At 57.3% G+C, this 19,740-nt stretch overlaps 1 protein-coding gene across 1 annotated transcript in view; it reads right to left on the reverse strand.

Moving 5' to 3' along the window:
* The window catches only part of ATP8B3 (ATPase phospholipid transporting 8B3), a 40,897-nt gene continuing 21,157 nt past the window's right edge, over nucleotides 1-19,740 (reverse strand). The window contains exons 13-27 of the mRNA XM_065578445.1: nucleotides 19,458-19,486; nucleotides 17,876-18,032; nucleotides 16,029-16,220; nucleotides 14,745-14,857; nucleotides 13,407-13,571; nucleotides 12,725-12,836; nucleotides 12,274-12,349; nucleotides 10,469-10,601; nucleotides 9,044-9,308; nucleotides 8,350-8,573; nucleotides 7,005-7,088; nucleotides 4,507-4,746; nucleotides 2,571-2,709; nucleotides 1,949-2,079; nucleotides 1-1,054 (exon numbers count right to left, since the gene is read on the reverse strand). Of these exons, the coding sequence (XP_065434517.1) occupies nucleotides 788-1,054; nucleotides 1,949-2,079; nucleotides 2,571-2,709; nucleotides 4,507-4,746; nucleotides 7,005-7,088; nucleotides 8,350-8,573; nucleotides 9,044-9,308; nucleotides 10,469-10,601; nucleotides 12,274-12,349; nucleotides 12,725-12,836; nucleotides 13,407-13,571; nucleotides 14,745-14,857; nucleotides 16,029-16,220; nucleotides 17,876-18,032; nucleotides 19,458-19,486 (2,327 nt within the window). The 3' untranslated portion in view covers nucleotides 1-787. The remainder of the gene's footprint in view (nucleotides 1,055-1,948; nucleotides 2,080-2,570; nucleotides 2,710-4,506; nucleotides 4,747-7,004; nucleotides 7,089-8,349; nucleotides 8,574-9,043; nucleotides 9,309-10,468; nucleotides 10,602-12,273; nucleotides 12,350-12,724; nucleotides 12,837-13,406; nucleotides 13,572-14,744; nucleotides 14,858-16,028; nucleotides 16,221-17,875; nucleotides 18,033-19,457; nucleotides 19,487-19,740) is intronic.

Raw genomic sequence — 19,740 nt, forward strand, 5'->3', positions numbered from 1 at the left:
TCTTATTGTACTGGGGTACTTTATTAATTCGGAACACGGAATGTACCATGACAAGCTGGGGCCAGACAACACACCCACTTACTCTGCTGCACGCGCTGGCTGCCTGCACATTCACAGGTGTAGCAGATACAAGATCCGTATCCTCCTGCTCCAAAGCCACGGGCCTTGGTCTTTTAAGGTCAGTTAGAATCCCTGTTAACAGTATAGGGCCTATGACCCACAGCTGGCGCAATTCCGAGTCCATCCAGGAGAGGGCAGCTGCGCACACAAGCACTAGCTAGTTCATTTCAACACAGAGGTTGTTTTAGTGAGCTCGAGAGGTGAGCTTTGGGGCAGAAAGAGGCCACCATCCTTCCGCTCTGAGTACTCCTGCCAAGTCAGGAGAGTCTGAGCACAGTGAATTGGTCAGAGCATGAATGGTCCTTGCCTGATACATCAGTGTTGCTAAGGGCACTATCTTCCTGCCCAGAGACCCTTACTCCTCCCTGACACAGCAGCTGGCATGATGCAGTAACCATATCCTGAAACAGCAATGAGGGTTCCAGAGAGATTATCCACAGGTAATGCACGCCTGCAAATAACACTAGTGGCCACCAGGTGTCACTGTTGCTCTGCAGAAAGGTTGGCAAAGGAGTACTTCTCTGGCAGTCAAAAAATAGAAAAAATGACCCTTAAAGGAGCCGGGCAGCTCGTTCAGTGCCTGATTAGCACCCACGGTCCGCAGCCTCCAGACCCAGCTGGGAAGCAGTCTCCCAAGTCCAAAAGCAGCGTGAACCATAACATCCCTTTAATTGTATTCCTTTAGGAAAACACTGGGGCTTGAAGCTGCGCCCTCCCTAGTCGGCAGCAGGACGCTCTGGTAGCTGTCGGCATTCACTGGGCCTCGGTTCCTGGAGTCCTTCACCCGCAGGCTGGCGCCCCTGGTAATGAGGTCGGCGTAGCCCTCCTTGTGGGAGAAGGCGTAGCTGGAGCGCCGCTGCAAGGAGCCCCTGCGGAAGTGCGCCTTCAGCTCCACGGTGCTCTCCGCCACCCGCACGTCCCTGGAGCTAATCTTCTGCAGGGGGGCCAAGGAGAGAAACGTCACCACCCCCAAAGGGAGAGAAGGCGGGCTGAGAGAGGCAGGTTGGCCCTGGGGTGAAGGCACCAGTCTGAGAGATCTGGGGTCTGCACCAGCCTCCCTGTCTGGCCTGGGACAAGTTTCTTCAGCTCTCAGGTTCCCAGCTGTCACATGGGCAGAGCTGGTTCCCCGCTGCGCAGGCTGGCCAGCGAGCAGAGCCGGGGAAGCAGCCTCCCACTAGTGCTGCTCAGCCTGTGGGGGGCACCGATTCAGCTGGCTTGGCTGCTAGGCCATCAGGCCTACCCCCAGCCGGGAGGGGAAAGCAGGGGGCAATGTATATTCCTGCTCCCCCATTCACAATGGGGGTAAACGGGTGATGCTTGGCCATTCCCACCACAATGCAATGAGAAAAGGCCAGGAGATTTCAACTCCAATGAACACACAGGATCTTGTTGCCAAGGACGAGAGGGCATCACACTGGCAATACAGAAAGGGCCCTTTCATAGATGCCGTAGGACATGTCTAATGAGACAGACCCCAGCCCAGCATCTGGGCTCCAATCATGGCCAGTACCTGGTACTTTGGGGGAGCCTCTATCAATGTATCGTGCCATATGTACCAGTGGTGGGTTGGCTCATTTCTTCCTGACCACCAAGGGGGATCATCTAGTGCCCTGAAGCATGAGAGTGGATTGTCCTTATCCCAGCATGTACGGCACTGGCCAACCCCTTTAATAAATCCAGCCACACCCAGGCTAGAGACATACTGACATGCTTGGCAAACAGGTCGGCATGGCAACGGACCCTTCGAGAATAGCTCAGGGCCTGGATTGTGAGGGAGGGGCCTTCAAAGACGCTGGTCTCCCACCCCATCGCCCAGAGCCACACTTACATCCTGAATGGTGCCGGTGCCTGTGATAACGCGGAGCAGGCGGATGGTGAGGGAGGGGATGGTGTTCACCACCACGCACAGCAGGACGACGGACAGGACGTACGGATCAGTCAGGGCGTTCTGGGAGGCATCTGTCAATAGGACGCAGGCCAGGGTGAGTTGCACAGGACATGGGAAAGACCCTAATGACTCTACCTATACCCAGGGCCCAGTCGGCGGGGATAGAAGGTCCAAGACCTCACCCTGAGGCAACTGCAGCGTCCAATGCATCATCCCAGCTACCACGGCATCAGTACGCCGCTCTCCCAGCACAGCCCACGGGCCCATGCGGCGGCAGGGTTACGCAGGAATAGATCAGTCATGGATTTAGGGCTCTGCCCAAGGCCAATGGGATCATGACTCAGCTCCTCCAAGCTGTACGGGGCCGGAGGGGATCGGTATCTCCGAACACTCACGACACCCCGAGGACGTGGAGGGGTCGGCGTGGCCCCGACTTCCTACTTCTGACACCACTGAGCAGGGGGGCGAGAGAGGAGGGCTCAGGATAAATGGGGTGGGAGTGGGGAGAGGGAGCGACCCCAGATGCAAGCCCCTCCACCTGGGGTCCCTGGGGGCACCTGACCTGGAAAGCGGAAGATGGTCGGGGCTTCTCTGAAGGCTGGGAAATTTTGGGTGAGGAAGGAGAAGAGGCAGAAGAAGAGAAAGCTGCATGAGACGGTCAGGAAGGTCAGAATGGTCCAGAACTTAATGTCCATGATGATCTGTCCAGGAAGAAGCAGAACCGGCAGCCCGTTAACCCTTTAGACTCTGCAGCCAGCTCTGGGATTGAGTCCAGGAACCGGCAGCCTCCACTCCCCATAGCCTTTCGCCTAGGAGAGTTCTCCCAGGCCTCTGACCCAGCAGGGGGGACTGGCCCCAGCATTCGTCTCGGGCCTAATTCTGGGCCCGTTAACGCTCCTGCTGATGGCCAGGGGAGCAGTTAGGCCACGGCTGAGCATTGAGGAAAGTCCCTGTTGCCAAATGGGCCAGTCCGGTTGGTGGTAGCAGAGATGGGATCTAAAGGTCAATGCAAGGGGGCACCCAAATCCAATCAGCCCTTTGGAAAATCCCCCCCCCCCCCCCCGTGTCAATTAGACCTACTCTGAAAAAGGGTGAGGGCCGGTCTACCTCGGAGCTGGAGCTGTGATCTGCTGCTCAGGCAGACACACCTGCGGTAGCCAGTGCACTGAAAATGCTCGGGCAGCTGCATGAGTAGCAGAAGGGGAAAGGTGCCCCGAGGACACGCCTAGCGTCTCAGAGGGGTTTGTCCTGGGGCGGTTATCCCTTCCTGCCACCCGGGCAGCCTCAGGGCCACGCTGCACTAACTCAATCAGAGCTCCTGGCGTTGGAAATTACACCTCCAGTGCCAGTGGAAATGTTCCCTAAGAACACAGTGCTCGCCAGAGGGGCTTGGCTGTATAGGGCCCCTGACACTGCTGATGCTAGCGGCGTGCGGCCAGGGCTAGCAATGGCTGGGAAGTGTTTGTGTCACCCGCTGGCAGGGGTGGAACCAACAGGGGAGATCTCCAACACTTCCCCTAATGTAACGCAGGCTCATCTCCTAGGCTGGGAGGCGCAAAGGGGTTTAAAGGGGTTTCGACAGAGCAGTTTCCCACCAGGGAACGCAGTTTCACCAAAATCAAAATGTCCCACGGTCATTTCAATGCCATTTCTGATGGGAAAAGCCTAACGGGATTGTTTCGACTTTCTCGTTTCAGTTCAATAACGCCGAAACGTCTCCCTTTGCCCCGGTCACAACGGTTCAACTTCCTCGCTTCAGTTTTACTTTTCGAGTACAGGGAAACCTCAGTTCTAGTGTTACATTTAACAGTAGACGTGTCTATGGACTCGGATGCATTGAGGGTAGAAATGAGAAGGTTTCCAGCCATCAGAGGCAGGTTCTGGAACAGTCTTTTAAGAAAAGCAGGGGGGCAAACAACCGGAGCTGGCGATGTTTGTGAATGGGGTTATTTGCTGGGCTTCCTGCAATGACATGGCCTGGAATCAATCCGCAGACGGTCCCTCCCTACGTTCCTATATTTAATACACTAGCGTTGAAACGAACGAGAACCAGTAACATGGGAATGACACGTCTGTACCTTCTCGACCCCAAGCGTTGGACTGTTCCTGGAACGAAATGTTTCGCTGGCCCTGACTAGAAATGTTCTCCGGGTTTTCATTCCGTGGGAAATGGTGGTGTTTTGCTCCGATCCAGAACAAACTGTTTGCCCAGAATTGCGGGTTCCCAACAGCCCTACAAAGCAGTTTCCTCACCCGGTGCCTCACAGCCGCAAAACGGCCTCTTCTTCATCACCCTCCCCGGCCCCTTCCCCAACTCGCGCCAGCCCCCTGCGACGGCTAATGCCAAGCCAAGCCAACCTCCTTTCCAATGGCAGCACCTCCCCCCACGTGGCCATTGGCTGTTTCCAGGGAACCCTTCCAGCCACTGCTAAATTGTCCTCGAGGGTACCCCCCACAGCTCCTTGCTCTGAGATGGGGCAGGGGCACCCGAGGCTCACCTCAACAATGACAGACAGGAAGGCCGAGGTGGCCACTGTTACAGCGAAGGACTGGTAATCGCCGACGACCCTGCTGCCGACCCTGTCTTCGAAGGCCCACAGAGCAATGTAGAAGCTCCCCAAGGAGGTGACGGTGCCGTGGAGGAGGGTCACGCAGAAGACCCGGTAGTTGAAGAGCTCGTCTCTCTGGCCCACTTTGTAGAGCTCGGGGAGTTGCAGGCTCTTCTCCGCGCTCACGTCCTGCCGCGCAGCCAGAAGAAAGGGAGATGGGGGTCTCTGACACGCAGATGCCACCCACGTTAATGAGGCCACCCACCCGGCCATGTTACACGCACGCGTGATGAGCCTGGAGTGAGGAGGAGCCCACTCACATGAGCATGGTGGAGGGGTGGAAGAGATATTAAGGAGGGGCCGGTGGGGGAGCCAGCCATCCACCCACGTTTGCTGGGCGGGGGTCATGAGATTTTGGGGTGCTGCAGTGCTAGGGACATGTGCAATCTCTGTGTGTGGCCTTCACACGCAGCTAGGAGCTCAGAATGCCGAGGCCTAGATCCTAGACCACACAAGATGGAGGAGAAGCCAGCTGAGGGGCACAGGGGAGATGGAGCGCAGCCCCCGCTCACAAACGGGGTGCTGTGAGCCCTTGCTACCATTTCCTAGTGGGGAGCAGTTCAGAGGCACAGAAGTACCAGGCACAATCTGATCAAGGACACTTAAAAGGGACACGGCCAGGCCTGAAGGTAGACAGGGCCCTGCCTCAGCACGGGGGGACCGGACTCGATGACCTCTCGAGGTCCCTTCCACCCCGACCCTTCTGGGGTTCTAAGTCCCATGGAGCATCTTGGAGGAAAGAAAGATGGAGAGACTGAGCCAGAGATGCTGCAAGGGGCTGACCTCTCCTTGGAGGGTTCATAACCAGGTTGATTGTGTTCTCCTCAAAAGTGACCCACGAAGGGAAAGATCTGGGTTTGTGCCCTGCTTTGCTTCTCTAAGCTTGCCAGTCAGGAGGCTTGAAAGGTGCTTTTCAAAACAAGGTGGGGAGTTTCTGCCTGGCTTTTTACTTTAGGAAATTTCTGCTTTTGCTGGCAGTCTCATAGGAAGACCCAGAAATGGGGATGGGGAGTTTTCTTGGCCCTTAACTGAAGGAGCAGGAGGTGCTGAATCTTTACCATGGAGCACTTTCATCCCAACAGCTTGTTAGGTGTTTGAGTTAAAGAAAGTATCAACCAAAAGCAAAGTGTGTTAACCCATCCAGGTGCGATTTTCAGACTCCCACTGACGTCAATGAGAGTGGATTTAGGAAGGCACTGAGGGCTTTTGGAAATCTCGCCTTCTGACCACAATTCCCTTCCCTAATCAACGGGGGTTAGTTTCCTCGGCTCTTGTCCTGTCATGCCTTGCTAGATTCCCATGCAGCTACAGAGCATCTCAGGAAAAACAGGGGAGGCAACACCTGACATCAGAATATAGGGCTGAAATAATCTTTTGTGGGCCCCGGTGCCCGGCCTGTGGCCCCTCGCTCCCTTTCCGCCTGCGCTCTGCTTGGAGGCCCCCTCCCTGCTTGGCCTTTTCCCCCGAGGCCCTGCCTGCCGCTTGCAAAGGGAGCAGGGGAGAGAGGAGTGAGGGGCGGGCAGGGCCTCAGGGGGAAGAGGCCTAGCAGGGGCGGGGCCTTGTGCAGAACATGGGCGGGGCCTTGGGGGAAAGAGGCCAAACAGGGACGGAGTCACGGGGCGGAGCAGGGGGGTGGGGCCACGGTCTGGGTGCCGGGGCCCCTTCTGCATGTAGGCCTGGCCCCATTGTAAACCAGGTACTGTCCGAACGTAAAAACAAGCAGGAAAAAAAATTAGGGACAAAAAATCAACAAAAAACATGTCAGTCTTTGTTTGTAAGCCAGCAAAGGGCACTAAGCCAGTATCAGCCATATCCTTTGCAGGTCACCTTTAGCAGGGACGAATCCATCCGTGGTGGAAAGCTGTGTATACGTTTAAAACAAGAGTAACATTGCCACCAGTGTTTGCTATTTAAACCAGAGACAGCGAGGGTCACCCCTGCACCTTTCTGTGAAATACACACTGGGGAACGACCGCCGATTCCCAGGAAAGGAGGGATTATGGGAGCTGGATCGCATGATTCCCCTGGTGTTCCCGGGATATCCTAGGATGCCAATCCCAGAGTGCACTGCTTCTGGGAGCTGAGCTGGGCTCTCTGGGATACACATGCAGAGGCCGTTGTGGCTGGGTAGGCAGGGCAGAGTGCTAGCAGGCATAATGTGCAAGGCTGTTAGGGTATTTCATGTGATTGAACACAGTCAAGTGTGGGCAGGCTGAGGGCCAGATCCCCACCCGATGTAAACCCGCGGAGCTCCACTGCAGCCAGCTACGCCGTGGCAAACACACGTAGTCAATCCACAGAACGGGTGGACTGAATCAAGGCCTCCCACCCCACGGCCCGGCTGCAAGGCTGTCCCTGGCAGCGTGCAGCGAAGTGGAAAACGCTACCTGTTCCATCAGTCCCATGGAGAGCACGGGGTAGGCGGTGTAGAACACATTGTAGAGCGCAAGGAACCAGCCCTCATACAAAGGCTAAAGGGGGAGAGACGGGAGAAAGCAATCAGAACAAAGCCAGGAGAGCAACAGCGCATCGGTGCTTTGACCAGACAACAAGAGGGACATAAGCAGAGTCTCATGGGCCCCACAGCCAGAGGGATCTAAAAGTCTGATCCACTGTTCATTGCAATCAGTACCAAGTCCCAGTGGATTCTGGATGAAACCCAAAGTGCCCGCGAATCTGTAGCAGAATGGAGGCGGTGCACTAGCTTCTAACACATTTACAAAAATGGAGGATTAACTATGAAATTGACGAGACAGGGCGGACAGCGGCCCCAGGGTTGTGTGATCTGAGATTGGTCTGCATTTACTTTATCCTGCTCCTAAACGTGTCATTTTCAATTTGCCGCAGGATGTTGGACTCAAAGGCAGAAGTGGTTGGTGGAAGTTGTCACTGGGAGAGGCGGTGGGTTTCGCCTCTGGGAAGGCGTGAGACGTCGTTTGGCTTTGTGGGATTAGCACTTTAGCTGGATCAGGATTAAGAATGTTGGTACATAAATGGTCATCACTAGGTTTCAGAGATAACGCACCCGTTGAGATGAATGGGGCAGCTCTCACTTCTCCAAGCTATTGTTTTAGACTCCCTGCGGACCTCACTGCATCAACGGGCCCTTAGTTCATGTTTGGGAGGTTTTCTTCATGACCATAAGAGCTAGAAATTTAGCTCAAGGTTTTCAAAGGGACTAGTGGTTTTGGGGGCCCAACCTGAGACCCCCCTCAAAGGAGCCTGATTTCCAGAGCACGGGTGCCCAGCACTTGCTGAAAATCAGGACCCTCTGCAGCGTCCCAACCTGGGCACCCAAAGATCAGGAGTCACTTTTGCAAACTTTGGCCTGATTGTTTTCCAGTGGAAGCTGAGATTCCTAGTGGACAATTCTGTAGCGGATGGTGGATGTTACATCAAACTCCAGGGCCACGCAGGGCCCTGGGCACAACCTGGCTTGGATTTCTGTGCCCACCTGGAATGGATTCAGGGGAGCTTTCACCCCCGGGGGATTTTTCACTGCTGAGCTGTTGCCCCCGGGTACCAGAAAGGGGCACATTACCAGGACAGAGACAAAGGATATGTGTCCACCCTCTAGCAGGTGCTACTGATGCCAGCCTCCGCCATGGCATGACATCCCACCCTTCTGCGAGGAGAGGGAAAGGGCTGGCTGGGGTGGCAAAGGATAGGAGGGGGAGAGAGGGTGCATGACACGACCGCACCCTCTGAGCCCAGCCAGGGCTGCCGCCTGACCTGGGCCGTGAAGCCGCTGTAGAAAGCGAACCAGATCTGCACCATCATGCCGGCAAAGGTCTTGTAGAAGAAGTAGCGGAGGAACTTGCAGATGCGCAGGTAGGACCAGCGGCCGTGCACGAGCAGCAGGCGTTGCAGGTAGCAGAACTGGGCCAGGGCGTAGTCGCTGCACTGGACAGCCTGCATCCCCTCCTGCCCGCTGATGCCAACCCCGATGTCAGCCGCTGGAGAGAAAGAGAGAGAGAGGCAGGGCTGAAGGGCCTCAGGTGTCACTGGGAAGGGGAAATCAGCCCCGGTCCCGTGGGGTTGGGTTAAATTGCTCCAACTGACCTGTGTCTGCCCTGAGACCTAGCCCCTGCAGGTGAGCTCTGGACCAATCAGCAACGAAAGGGGAACCCCAGAGCCACCATGGATTCATCCTGTGGCTGTAACCTACTGGCAAAGTGGGTGGGCCACTAGAGGAGAACAGCCTACTACTGCTACCAGCTGACAGAGTCACTCCTCTCGCTCGAGTGACAGGGGCCTGTGCTGGGGTGCAGAAGGCTACAGGGTGAAGCCCGGCTGATGATGCGTGGGAGGGGTGCTACACAGGGAGCTGGAGAGGGGAGGAACCTGCATGGAGGAGGTGTCCGTGCTGAGCTCGCAAGGCTCCCTGAGCTCACCCAATCCCCGACCCCCCAGCTTGAGGCCTCACTCTTGATCATGTTCACGTCGTTGGCTCCATCCCCGATGGCCAGCGTGATGGCGCTCCGGTGCCTCTTCACCAGCTGCACTACCAGGGCTTTCTGCTTGGGGGTGACCCTGCAGCAGATCACAGCCTGGCAGCTGGTGGCCAGGTCTACAAAGGCCTCCTCCACTGAGCTGTCTGCCACCAGCTGCGTCTGAGGCTTGCAGCAGGCCAGCCGTGCCCAGAAACCTTCCTTCCTCTTCACCTTTTCCCCAGTGCCCAGGACTTTCTCCTGAGGACAAAGCAGAGACACGTGAGATGGCCTCAGACCAGCGGCTCCCCAGGGGCGAGGGGTGCTAGCCCTGTGCCCGAGCCACACCCCACTTGGCTGGTGGGGAAGGGGGAGGATGATTATGAGAGTCAGGCTAAGGACCGAGAGTTAGGACTCCTGGGTTCTATTCTCAGCTGCGACACCGAGTCTTTCCGCAACCTCCGGAGAGTCGCTTCCCTGCCTCGGTTTCCCCCTCTAAAACAGGGTAAGAATTGCCCACCATAAAGCTGACGGACTAGATTTTCCAAAGTGCCCCCATGATTTAGCAGCATGAGGCCCACCGACGTACACTGGGATCTGTGCTCCTAAACCCCTTGGGCATTTTGCAAATTCTCCCCCTCATTCACCAAGCGTTTTGAGAACCTCAGACTGGAGGCACGATAGGAAGCACAAAGTGTCCAATCCACAAGCCACTGCCAGCACCTCCTTTAAATGTCCCTTCAAGACCCCCTCTCTCCTGCTGCCGAGGAGAAATCCACCAGGGGCGGGTGGTTGGAGAGGCTGCTGGACACTTACTTTATTTATCTAATTTTTTAAATGGCTAGTGTCTATAAACATGAGTTAGATTGGCCTCCCTCTTCCCCAGCCCCACCCCTCCGCTCTTCTTAAAGCAGGGCCAGGACCCACGTCTTCTTGTGTGTTCGGAGCATCACCAGCACAATGCAGAGCCTGACTGGATCCGCTTGGTGCTACCGTCATATAAATGTTTAGTAACTATAACTACATTCGGCTTCCTTCCATTCCCCCTGCGGTGCCCGGTGGGGCCAGACCCATCTTCACTTCCAGCCCTGAACTGTTGGCTGGCGTTGCTGGGCGTTGCTAAACAGCTGCCGTGCTGCGCCCCAGAGGGGGCTGCATTTCAGTGGCAGGTGGGTGGATCCTGGGATCACTCGGGAAGGGGAGGCTTTGTAGAAATGACGCAATAACCTTGCGTTCGCCATGGGCCCCACCTCAGAATCCACGCCGGGCACTTGGGGTTGGGTTCCTGGGTTTGATCTCCCCCTGGCTTCGCTTAGGCTGTTTTTACCCCTTGCTTTGCTCTCTGCTGGACTCCAGTGAGATAACTACGGTCCATCTGGCACTGCGCAGCGAAGGGGAGGGAGCGGCAAAGCATCACCTACCAGGAAGTCCCCGGTGACGACTAAGGCCATCTTCCCCTGGCGCGAGACCCCCGCGCGCTGCTGGAACCTGCAGAGGTGTTCCCCACTGCTGCCCAGGTTGTTGGTGCTCACCCAAGAGGCTTCCAGCATCTCACTGTGCAGGAAAGGGGCAGGGAGGGGATGGAACGTGGGGTCAAAGCCAAGGCGAGCCAGGGGCCACCCTGGGGAACGCTGGGCAGCTCGGGGCATAGGCTGCAGAACCTTCTATGCTTACGCCGGGGCTGGAGGTGAAACCCACGCTAGCTGTGACTGTCCCAGGGCAGCCAGGATGGCCCGAGCTGCAGAAGAGACCAGCCACCCAGGTATTACCCAGGGACGGGATCGTACTTGGCCGGCGAGCCCCTCCCACCACTGCAGCGACGCCTCTAAGCTTCGCACACGAGCGCCGGCGGAGCCAGCCGGGGTCCGTCTCCCCGAGCTGGGACTTCACCTTCCCGCTCCAGGGCGGACGTCGGCGTCTGAAGTGCTCCCCTGTGGGAAGGCAGGTGACGGCTGCAGTTCTTAGTGGGCACGATGCCCACATCTCCAGAATCAGCCCCCTGGCTGGCTCGCAGCCCTGCCCCGAACAGGCCGTGCAGACTGAACTCCTAGCCCCTGGGGAAGGGGCGGTTGGGGGTCATGGGGTAGGAGCCCCGTGGCTGCTTTTCCTGCTCATCTTCTGGAGGGGAATAGTGGGCTTTAGTCTCCAGGGGGGCTACGGGTCGGGAGTCAGAGGCACTGGCAGAGCTGTGGAGTGGTGGGGAGCCAAGTGCTGGGCTAGCAGGGCACTGCAGGTCGGGAGCGAGGGGCATGGCAGAGCTCTGGAGTTGGCAGGGGGCCCGGTGCTGGAATAGCAGGGCCCTGTGGGGTATTGGCAGAGCTCTGGAGTTGCAGGGGGCCCGGTGCTGGAATAGCAGGGCCCTGTGGGGTATTGGCAGAGCTCTGGAGTTGCAGGGGGCCCAGTGCTGGAATCGCAGGGCCCTGTGGGGTATTGGCAGAGCTCTGGAGTTGCAGGGGGCCCGGTGCTGGAATAGCAGGGCCCTGTGGGGTATTGGCAGAGCTCTGGAGTTGGCAGGGGGCCCGGTGCTGGAATAGCAGGGCCCTGTGGGGTATTGGCAGAGCTCTGGAGTTGGCAGGGGGCCCGGTGCTGGAATAGCAGGGCCCTGTGGGGTATTGGCAGAGCTCTGGAGTTGCAGGGGGCCCGGTGCTGGAATAGCAGGGCCCTGTGGGGTATTGGTAGAGCTCTGGAGTTGCAGGGGGCCTGGTGCTGGAATCGCAGGGCCCTGTGGGGTATTGGTAGAGCTCTGGAGTTGCAGGGGGCCCGGTGCTGGAATCGCAGGGCACTGCGGGTTGGGAGTGAGGGGCATCGCAGAGCTCTGGAGTTGGCAGGGGACCTGGTGCTGGAATAGCAGGGCACTGCGGGTTGGGAGTGAGGGGCATCGCAGAGCTGGGAGGGGGGGACCCCAGGGCTGGGCTAGCAGGGCACTGCAGGTCGGGAGTGAGGGGCATCGCAGAGCTCTGGAGTTGCAGGGGGTCTGGTGCTGGAATTGCAGGGCCCTGTGGGTATTGGCAGAGCTCTGGAGTTGGCAGGGAGCCCAAGGCTGGGCTAGCAGGGGGCTGCGGGTCAGGACTGAGGGGCACTGGCAGAGCTGGGCGGGTGCTGGGAGGAGCCCGGGGCTGCAATAACAAGACAGGGCTGCAGAGGCACTAGCATGGCTCGTTAGCGCTTCGTCTCCCGCCTGCAACTCTATCAGACAGGCGCTGGGAGGGGACGGGAAGCCGCTCACCAGATCTCCTTCTCCTCCAGGATCTGCATGTCGTCCGAGAGCAGCCGGCAGGCGAAGCCGATGTTCACCGCTGTCTCTGCAACGCACAAGCTGCTGCTATGACAGGGGTCCCCCGGCAGCAGGGGAATATCCCAGCACTGCCCCCACTCACTCCTAGCACTACCTATACAGCTCCCAGCATGGCTGGGCAGCTCCCACTTGCATGGCCAGCAGGAGACAGGTTCTCGTCCTGCTCTTGCTGGGTGACCTTGGGCAGGTTACTCCCTCTGCCTCAGTTTCCCCCTCTGTAAAATGAGAGAGACCCATGGAAAGTGCTACATGTTATTGTCCCAGAAAGAGCCCAGCAACGCAGAAGAAATTCAGGGAAGTGGGGGCCCTTGCGGGGAAGGATCCTGCCCCAGGCAAGAACAGACAGTTCTAGTCCAGCTCGGAGGTTCCACATGGATCGTACCTTGTTTATCTCCAGTCAGCACCCACACTTTAATGTTCCCCTTTTTTAGCAGCTGGATGGTCTCAGGGACCCCGTCTTGCAACTTATCCTCAATGGCCGTGGCTCCGAGGAGCTGGAGAAGGAGGAGCGTGAGAGGGTTTAATGGTCTGTGCATGCAGGATGGAGCGAGGTGGGGCAGGATGGGAAGGGGACCAGGATCCAGGGGTGGGGCTTGCTCCCTGGTCTACCCACCCACCCACAAATGATCTCTCCATCACAATTCTGCTTGCCACGTCCTGCAGACTCCAGCCCAGGGGGGGAGTGACCAAAAGCCATTCCCAGATAATGGCTGTTCGGTGGCCCCTATGTGAAATGAGTTGGTGGATTCTCAGCCCAGTCTCCAGTGGGGAGATGCCCACATCACAAAAAACAGCCATGACAACTGGCCTTGCTGTGGGCAGAGGGCCACGGAGACCAAGCGGCCCTCTCCCTCCTCCAGGTGGGCCGTGCAGGTCAACAGCGAGCAGGGGAGGCCTTTCTCCCTAAGCCCTATGTTGGCAAACTGTGACACCATCAAGACCCATGGAGTCACACCAGGGATAAGATGCTGCAACAGCCACGCCAAGCCAGCCCCGAATCCTGCCTCCTCTCACCCTTACCGGGCCCCCACTGAGTTCCTGGCCCTTGGAGAGCCTGATCCTACCTGGAGATCCTGCTCGATCTCCTCGTACACCTTGTCCAGCTCTTCGGCACGGTCCTGCAGCAAGACGCTGGCCTCATGGTGCTTCTTGCTCCACTCAGCATAGTCCTCCTCCTTCACCTCCTTGCTGGCCAGGCACAAGGTCCTCAGGGTCTCCTCTGCGAAGCTCTGCAGAGGGGCCGGACGGGGATAAAGCAGGCAGGTCAGTTACACTGCAGCTAGGTCAGCGTTAACCTGGCGACGGCGGCCGTCACATGGCTGCCACCGCACCACCACTGCCAGTGCAGTGCAGAGACCTCTAGGAGGCTACTCAGCTACAACAGGGAGCCCCAGAGGTCCGTGGTGACCCCACCGACATCCAAACGTCCTGAGTCAGGTCCCGGAAAATCACCAGGGTGGCTCAAAAGTCATGAGATTTTTGTAACCAATAATAACTGGGGGGTTCTCTTTCATGTGCCTTCTGGGTTTGAGCCTTTGGGGCCCCGATTTCAAGCATTTCTCCATGAAGACTAGAAAAACATCTTCTTTTTAAAATGAAATCTGAGCTTCTCCAATGGCGGATTAGCCACTGGGCCAACAGGGCCCATGACCAGGGGCCCTGGCCACTTGGGGGGGCCCGGAAAAATGGGCACCCCCGTGCCTCAACCCACTCTGCCCAGCACTCCTGCTGGGAAGCGAGGTCAGCATACGGGGACTTGCCCCGCTCCACCCACCTGGCGCTCTTGCTGGTGACCGGGGGAAGCCCCTGTGCCCTGACCCTGCTCCCCAGCAGGAGTGCCAGCCGGGCGGAGCCAGGGAAGCCCCCGCGTGCCAGCCCCGCTCCTGGCAGGAGTGCCGGGTGCGGGCACGGGGCAAGCCCCCACGCCCCAACCTCATTTCCCCAGCACAAGCGTGGGGAGGGGGGACTGCAGGCAGAAGGGGTGGGGAGGGGCTCCCACTTGCTCTGGCCCAGGGCCCCCCAAAAGCTTAATCTACCTCTGAGTGCCTCAGCTAATCACATGACTCCAGGAGCTGGGAAAACACCAAATATGACGAGAGCTGCCATAAAATCCCAAGAGTTGCTGATGCTGCTGTCAGAGTTTCAGGGTAACTGCACCTGTCACCCCTGGACGTGGATGCACCGGGGGAGCCAGGAACAAACTGGCAGAGGGTGCCAGGCCTAGATCGCACTGGCAGCTTTGGGGCCCTCGTACCATGAAGGGTTGAGACTGAATCAAATCACGCGGAGCTAAGGAAAAAGCTGGAGCAAGGGACCGACAGTGAGAGTGAGCTCACACCCGGGACGCAGGGGAAAAGAAAGAGCCGTAAGCCCACCCCTCCCAGGGCTGGTCCCGCACTCACATCCAGGGCCAGCTGGGTGAAAGCCCTGGTAGGCCCATCTTCACGCAGCCTCTCTAGGATCACCACGTCCGCCCCCTTCGTGTAGAGCCGGATCTTCCCCTCGGGGTCTCTCACTGCGAGGAAGGAGCCTGCTTAGCCACGGAGCGTTCTGCGTCTCCCCCTGCCCCACGGCCCCTCCCCGGCTGCCGAGGAAACTGTGGGGCAGAGGGCAACACCGTGGGGGTTGGGGAGACATGGCAGCAAGCAGGTGGCATCGCCCTGAGACTGCCTTGAAGTGGCAGCTCACAGACCCCCCGCCGTTAAGGGCCAGGTTTGCATAAAGGCACCAGAGGCGCCCAGCAAAGCAAAGGGAGACTCTCAGGGCTGGTTCTCGGTGGGCTGGCCACACCCCCCAGGGTGACCGCTGAAAAGTGCCACTCCCATTCGGGGGTCTTCGCGGGTGGGAGCAATGCTGCCCTCCAGCGGCTAGGCCTGCAGCGATCTGCAGCGACCATGAGGTTTAACAATGACAAGTGCAGAGTCCTGCACTTAGGACAGAAGAATCCCATGCACCGCTACAGGCTGGGGACCGACTGGCTAGGCAGCAGTTCTGCAGAAAAGGACCTGGGGGTTACAGTGGATGAGAAGATGGATATGTGTCGACAGTGTGTCCTTGTGGCCAAGAAGGCTAATGGCATTTTGGGCTGTATAAGTAGGGGCATTGCCATCAGAACGAGGAACGTGATCATTCCTCTCTATTCAACATTGGTGAGGCCTCATCTGGAGTACTGTGTCCAGTTTTGGGCCCCACACTACAAGTAGGATGTGGAAAAATTGGAGAGAGTCCAGCGGAGGGCAACAAAAATGATTAGGGGACTGGAGCACATGACTTATGAGGAGAGGCTGAGGGAACTGGGATCGTTTAGTCTGCAGAAGAGAAGAGTGAGGGGGGATTTGATAGCTGCTTTCAACTACCTGAAAGGGGGTTCCAAAGAGGATGGATCTAGACTGTTCTCAGTGGTACCAGATGACGGAACAAGGAGTAATGGTCTCAAGTTGCAGTGGGGGAGGTTTAGGTTGGGAGGGTGGTGAAGCACTGGAATGGGTTACCTAGGGAGGTGGTGGAATCTCCTTCCTTAGAGGTTTTTAAGGCCTGGCTTGACAAAGCCCTGTCTGGGATGATTTAGTTGGGGATTGGTCCTGTTTTGAGCAGGGGGTGGGACTAGATGACCTCCTGAGGTCCCTTCCAACCCAGATATTCTATGATTCTATGATAAGTAACTAGCCCCCAGCCGGCCGGCTCACCCACGATGGACATCCTCTTGCGGACGCTGTTGAAGTCCAGCATGGCCAGCATGCTGTACGTCCGCTCCGTGCCCAGCTCGCTGAGGGTGATGGTGTCCTGTGTTCGGGAGAGGAAGACGTACCCGAGGTTCCTGGCTGCCGTCACCAGGGCCTCTTCGTCTGGCGAAGCCGCCTGGTAAACCAACTGGCCTGCTAAAGGAACAGAGCGAGAGACAAGAGGCTTCCCATCAGGCTTGAGCAGAGTCAGCACCCAGCAGGACACCGGCTTTGCCTACAGGGCCATGGTCAATCTTCAGCCAGGGCTACAGGGGCTTCCAAGCTCCATGCGAATGGCTGTCTCTGACCTGTTCATTCCCCTGGCTCCTGGATGGCACCATTTGGCTGCCCCCGTCGGGGCATCCCCTGAATCTCTGCTCAGGGTTGCAGGGATTCACGTGGCCTCGTGCCATGATGGTTCCCCAGAAGCCAGAGGATTAGCCCCCCGACGCCTTTGTTCCCCGGCTCGTTACTTTTAAATGAACACCCCGGTATGGAGCTAATCCCCTGCTTCATGTGGGCAGAAATGCAGCTCGTCACATGCCGGGCACCGTGCTGCTTCCTGGTCAAAGCTCACTCTTCCTGCTGCTCGGAGGAGCGCCCCGCAGGCCCTTGGCCCAGGCTCTGTAAGGCTTTGGGCCACTGGAGCGGCTACATTGATGCTGGTGCACCTGTGCGACCCGCTAGTATAGATGTGACCTGTCCCAGCATAGCATAGACGTGGCCTGCCTCAGCGCCACCCCCTAGTGTAGACGTGGCCTGCCTCAGCGCCACCTCCTAGTGTAGACGTGACCTGCCTCAGCCCCACCCCCTAGCACAGACGTGACCCGTCCCCGCACCACCCCCAGTGTAGACGTGACCTGTCCCAGCCCCACCCCCTAGCATAGACGTGACCTGCCCCAGCCCCACCCCCTCGCATAGACGTGACCCGTCCCCGCACCACCCCCAGTGTAGACGTGACCTGTCCCAGCCCCACCCCCTAGTGTAGACGTGACCTGCCCCAGCGCCACTCCCTGGTGTTAACGTGCCTTGCACCCCAAGATCAGGTTACCCCGTTTCACACTGCCATGCTGTGATGCCTTGGGGGGAAAGGGAACAATCTTCCAGGTTTGGGCTTTCTTGACTTTTGCTAGAAAAAGGGTTGGTTGTTTTCTTCCAAGCAGCAGGAACCTCAGTCCAGAGCAGAGCCCGGTTTCGCAAGCCGAGGTGAACCACCTGCCCTCTAAGCCTCTGGAGACACCCCCTGGCTTTGCTGAACTGCGTGTGTTTGGGATCAGTGCCCAGAAAGTATCAGCTTGAACCAACTCCAACCAGGGTGAGAATCCTCGGGGGGTTCCCCTTTCGCTAGGCTTGGCATCAATTCTGTATTGGGGTGGGGGGTGATGGGTGACTGGAGCAATCAGAGGAACATGGGCAAAGCCCACCCATCACCCTGGCAAGGGGCCGGTTCCCAGCATCCCTCCCCCACTTTGCGGCAGCATCCCTTTCTGATCTGCCCTGGGAAATCTCTTATCCCGAAGGAGGCACTAAGCCCTCAGGCACTGCTGGACCTGGGACCTTGCCCCCAGTGACCCTTCCCACCCCACACAGAGCTCTGATGCCTGGGGGGAATGGGCCTAAGGTGAAGGTCCTTCAGCCAGCCAGGCTCATTTTTAAATGCACCTGCCTCTGGCCTCAGACATGGCTGCTGAAAGCAGCAAAGTCCGGGAAGATGGACAGGCCCCGTCAGAGCCTGGGGCCCCGTGAGAACTCCGTGGCGCTCCCCAGCCAGCAGAGCGGTGGGGGGGGTGTCATTTCCACACCCAACTCACTGTCTTTCTCCTCCACCATGACGGTGTGGCAGAGGGCCAGCAGCCTCAGGAACTCCCTCGTCACTGGATCATCGTTCTGCAGGACGGTCTCCAGGAGTGCGGGGTCGTGAAACTCGGCCGTTCTGTCCACATAGGGGTTCCAGCTCACACTGGCTTTCTGCAAGAAGAGCGGGCCAAGACGTTCATAGGAGCAAGGAGCAAAATCAAAGAGCCAGGCAAACCCAGCTCAGCACCACGGGGAGCACCTTTCTCCAGAAGGAAAAATCAAAGGGCCTGTCTACACTGGGCGCTGGGGGTGGGATTCCCAGCCCGAGGAGACATACTTGTGCTAGACCGGATTGCACTAAGGTGTTAAAACTGGAGCGTAGCTTCGGCAGCACGAGCAGCGGGATGGGTTAGCCACGCTGAGCGCCAGCCTGTGGTCTCAGATGGGGATGTACTCAGGGCAAACGAGTCCGTACTCTGGTTTCAGCACCTTGGCTCAATCAGAGCTAACGCAGGGACGTCTCTTGGAGCAGGAAATCACCCCCCCATCCCCCTCCAAGTGCAGATGGACCCTAAGCTGGTTCCATCTCCCTTAGCAAACTGTCTCCTACCATCCGTTTCCCCTCTAATGCGCAAAACAGGCCAGTATCTCACCCTTTATATTAAGGACCTGTTTATAACACATTAATACACCTCTATCCCGATATAACGCTGTCTTTGGGAGCCAAAAAATCTTACCGTGTTATAGGTGAAACCACATTATAGCGAACTTGCTTTGATCCACCGGAGTGTGCAGCCCCGCCCCCCCGGAGCACTGCTTTACCGCGTTATATCCGAATTCGTGTTATATCGGGTCGCGTTATATCGGGATAGAGGTGTACATGATTAAGAGATAGTTTTAATAACTGGCTAATCAAGCGTTCTAGCGCCCAACCGATCAATAGTTGGCTTATAACTGTGCCTTATAACCATCTTATAATCCACACTACTCATGCTTGTTACAGGGAACCTGCCTATGACACCGATTAATCGTTTATTAACCCTTTATAAACCGTTAATAAATGGGACCTCACTGTGAAGTGTGATGCAGGTTAGCACAGCGTTATTAGAAGGTATTTACAAGCCATTCTCCATTGCCTCGCACCTGGTGGCATCAGTCACCCCTGTGCAGAACGGGTGTAAAACGCTGCCGTTCTGAGCTGGTACAATTTGAGGGGCATTTGCACAGATGTAAATGACTGTCGCAGGTGCGGGGGAATGGGGAATCAGGCCCCAACTCTGCTACGCGTTTCCTAGCCCTCTGCACCCCAGGAATACGGACCAGTCCAAAACCACCATCAGCCCACCTGATGAACCAGGTGTTTGGAGACAATTATTCCTGCACTGGCCAACATGGGGCTAGGAGCATCCTCAGAGATAACCCCTGAGATTGGCAGGCCCAGTTTTCCCTGGGAGCTGACAATGGCTCGCTGTTACTGAGTAAAACCCTGGGCATGGGAACAGCTAGCACAATAAGGAGTGTACGGCTTTGCTATGCGGGGGATTCTCAGCTCTGCCACGTATAACCACTATAACTACGCATCGGATAGTTACGCACCGAAGGTTTGTTTTCACCATTTGCAGATCCTGTTGAAAAAAAATAATCAATTAATAAAGAGCCGGCACTGAATGCTTCTTAGTGGGCGCTCAGGCCGAGATGGTCAAAAGTGACGTGTGATTTTGGGGACCCAGCTGACGACACCTTGACCTGACTGTCAAAAAACAAAGTGCGCCCACCCTCTGGAAATCAGGCCCTTTTAGGCATCTCAAGTTGGGCCCCCAAAAATCACTAGTCACTTCTGCAAATCTTTCCTTAATTCATTAGAGAACAATTTTCTCCA

Source organism: Chrysemys picta, chromosome 25 (genome assembly GCF_011386835.1).
Source record: "Chrysemys picta bellii isolate R12L10 chromosome 25, ASM1138683v2, whole genome shotgun sequence".
In the NCBI taxonomy this organism is placed as follows: Eukaryota; Metazoa; Chordata; order Testudines; family Emydidae; genus Chrysemys; species Chrysemys picta.